Source organism: Salvia hispanica, chromosome 2 (genome assembly GCF_029641045.1).
Source record: "Salvia hispanica isolate PSC_SH4W2 chromosome 2, Shi_PSC_v1, whole genome shotgun sequence".
NCBI classification, from domain to species: Eukaryota; Viridiplantae; Streptophyta; class Magnoliopsida; order Lamiales; family Lamiaceae; genus Salvia; species Salvia hispanica.
This window is the reverse complement of record NC_142693.1, coordinates 35,440,123-35,443,721: the sequence shown is the minus strand read 5'-3', so window position 1 is coordinate 35,443,721 and position 3,599 is coordinate 35,440,123. Positions and strand designations below refer to the sequence as shown.

Below are 3,599 nucleotides of genomic sequence, written 5' to 3'. Positions count from 1 at the left end.
AATACTTTATCAGTAGTATATTAAAACCGTCCAAAATATGTTTATTTTTATGAGTTGGAGAGATATTTTTATGAGACACATCGAGTAACTTATTGATGGATACTTTGTGGAATAATGTCGATATATACAACATTTTCAAATGCATGGCGTGCATTTTCTAACAACATTAGGAAGTTGCAAAAGAGACAAAAAAAGAGGGAGGAATTTTGTGGAGTATTTGAAAAGGATGGGAACTGTTTTTCCAAGAGGCGGCAATTTGTCTCTCCGGTATACTTATCTTCAAGAATTAAGTTATCTCCATCAAAATGAGGCTACCATGTTCGACAAAATGTCTATTCACAAGAATTTCCCCAACTTGTATATAAGTGGACCTAGTTCTGCCTCGACGGCACCAAATTATCAGTCCGAAAGAGTAGTACTAGTATTTACGATCATATATTAAGCTGCAACTTCAGAGTAGATATGGAAATGGATTTGGCAGGTTTTTGGGTGGCCGTGGCGGTGTCGTTGGCAGCGTTGTTTTGGTGGTGGAATGATTATTGGTATGCTTTGCCGTTTCGCCTCCACCCCGGCAGCGTGAAGCTCCCTCCCGGCTACATGGGAATACCGTTTATCGGGGAGATGCCAGCGTTTTTGTGGTACTTCAAGCTGCTTTGTCGCCCCGATGACTTCATTAATGCTAAACGCCGCAAGTACGTTTCCACCCTTCTTTTTCCATCATTAATGCTAAAACTAGTCATATTTTTTTTCACTTTGGATCGTCCACTAAAATTAGTCTCTATGTATTTATACTTTATTGTAACTTTTGGGTGAAGAGACGAGTCTCATATTTTAATAACAATACTTCTATTATTTTTTCTTTTAATATCTCTAACTTTTCCAGTTTGCATTAAAATTATGTGGATGGATGTAGTATTTTTTTGTTAAAGTGATCATGAATAGATCTTGAGTTTGGTTGTTAGTTCTGTTGAATGTTTTAGTTTGAGCAAGTCTTGAATTTCATCATAAATTCCTTCCCCTTTTTGATAGATCAGAAAAAATTCCAAACTAAATTACATATTGCTGTTAAATTACTAGGTATGGTGATGGATTAGGACTGTATAGAACATACCTCTTTGGATCACCAACCATAATAACTTGCACCCCATCCGCAACCAAGATGGTGCTGCAAGACGAGTCTAGCTTTAGCATGTCGTGGAACAACGTGGAGCTAGTGGGAGCAACGTCTCTGGTGGCCGTGGAGGGCCCTGCACACAACCGAGTTAGAGCCCTCGTGGTAAGGGCTGTCAACCAACCCGATGCCCTCCGTAAGATCACTCTCATGGTGCAACCTCGCGTCTTGGCTTCCCTCAGTTCATGGTCGAACAGAGGTCGAATCACTGCCTTCAAAGAGGCCAAGAAGGTGACACTGGCAAGCATTGGCATGTATTTCGCAAGCATCGAGTCAGAAGATATTTTGGAAACGATTGATGATTTAGTTACGGGTGTTATCAGTGGAATCAGAGCTATTCCTATCAATTTCCCCGGGACTGCCCTTCACTATGCTCTCCAGGTATGCTCACTCGTGTAAATATCGCATCAAACAGTGCGTTAATAATGTGAATGTGCGTGGTTTTGAAAGTGTCGTAGGAGAGCCAAGGCGATCTTCAGGGAAGAGTTGGAGAAGAGGAGCAAGTTTGAAGCTTCAGTGGCCAAGAATGATCTTATGGAAGCACTGATGCAAATGAAGGACGAAGAAGGTAACCGGTTGAGTGAGGATGAGGTTCTTGATAACATTGTCACGCTTATTATAGCGGGATATTCGTCTACTTCTGTAGCTATCATGTGGGCTGTGTACTATCTGGCCAAGTATCCTGAAGTTGTGGTGAAGCTGCGGGTATGGTATACGGTGATATAATGCATTATTCGTTTGATTGAGATGTGGTTTATGATGAGTTAGATTTGCAGGAGGAGCACATGCTGCTTTGCAAGAAACTAGGAGACTTGGTCACATATGAAGAGATTGCTTCCTGCAAATATACAACTAAGGTATATATGCATCACTATGAAGATCAGACAATGAAGATCTCTAACATCAGTTCTTTTCATCTATACATTTATAGGTGGTGGAAGAAATCATTAGAATGGCCAATATATCAGCATTTATCGTCCGAACTGCTAAGAAAGATGTCGACTACAAAGGTGCAAAACATTGAGAATTCTATATGAGAATTGAAAATTTGTTTTTCCAACACATTTGTTTTAAGGTAATGTAACAAGATTGTTGATGGGAACAGGATATAGGATTCCGAAAGGTTGGAAGGTTGCGTGTTGGCTTCGTTACTTTCAAACGAATCCAGAGCATTTTGAGGATCCCATGTGTTTCAACCCGGATAGATGGAATGTAAGGGAAGTAGATTAAGCTATATATAGAGAAGGAGAGGGAGAGACGAAAGGCTCGGTGTTTCGTGTATTGTTGGAGTGAAACATAATTTGTTTTGTTCAGGAGGCGCCAAAGGCGGGATCATACATGGTGTTCGGAGGGGGACCGAGAATGTGTGCTGGAAATATGTTTGCTCGGTTACAAGTTGCTGTTCTACTTCATCATCTGGTGTTAGGATACAGGTAATTAACATTTTTTGATTCAGTTATTTAACAGCTACTAATTCAGTTGAGAGTGTCTGTACATCTAGATTTTGATGTGGAAATTTTTAGGTGGAAACTGGTGAATCCTAACGCGGGGATGACGTATCTTCCTCATCCAAATCCGGCAGATGATGTTGAAATTGATATCACTCGGATTTGAGGATAGAAACTAAGTTGTGGTTATATCATATAGGAATAAGATGAATTAGTAGTGTGTTATATGCACTAGCATGATGAAGAAGATGAATTTAGCAAGTACAAGTTGAATCCATAGATCTGTATAGCTCATATATAGAGAGCTCTTTACATTTTGTTTACGTTAATACTCCATCCATTTTATAAAAGTAAAGATATTTGGAACGACACTTCAATGAATACAAAACTGGTAAATTAAAAAAAAAGAGAAAGAGGGTGGTTAAAAAAATATTAGTGGATAGTGAGTTGTAAATAAATTGCTGCATATGAGTAAATTAATTTATGTATATAAGTAATGAGTTGGGAATAACTTTTTATAATTGAAAATGAGCTATTTTGGACATACACAAATTGAGAGTATTTTTATTTTTATGGGACAAATGGATTATCTTTTTAACCATACCAATTATTTATATTTGGAAGAAATTGTATATGATGCGGAAACAAAATGCACTAAACTTTTTGCAAATTTGGAGAAGTATATCAATCACAAAAGACATTAATTTTAATATGCAAAATATAGAATATAAAATTAGACTAAAGTATTTTGGTTATCAAGATCAAACTTTAGTTTTCTCAAATCCAAATCAATGCGACAATGTGAGAAAAATACTCGGTATCAAACTAATTACGTGTCCCAAACTACTTGAGTTGTATTTCACTTTTAGTTGTCTCAAATTTAGTAAGTCATTTTTCATTATAGCTAAAAACAAAATATCTAATCACACTTACTTTATTCTCTTTTCATTTTTTTCTCTTGTCTCTTCTACATTATTCTA

The 3,599-nt window shown here is 37.3% G+C and overlaps 1 protein-coding gene across 1 annotated transcript; it reads left to right on the top strand.

Moving 5' to 3' along the window:
* The first annotated feature begins 290 nt into the window (after positions 1–290).
* Positions 291–2,990, top strand: LOC125202578 (ent-kaurenoic acid oxidase 1-like). Its single transcript, XM_048101004.2, has 8 exons — positions 291–692; positions 1,078–1,552; positions 1,622–1,876; positions 1,948–2,028; positions 2,103–2,181; positions 2,277–2,383; positions 2,486–2,604; positions 2,695–2,990. The coding sequence occupies exons 1-8, from the start codon at positions 463–465 to the stop codon at positions 2,783–2,785; spliced, it is 1,437 nt and encodes a 478-aa protein (XP_047956961.1). The 5' UTR covers positions 291–462; the 3' UTR covers positions 2,786–2,990.
* The last annotated feature ends 609 nt before the right edge of the window (positions 2,991–3,599 follow it).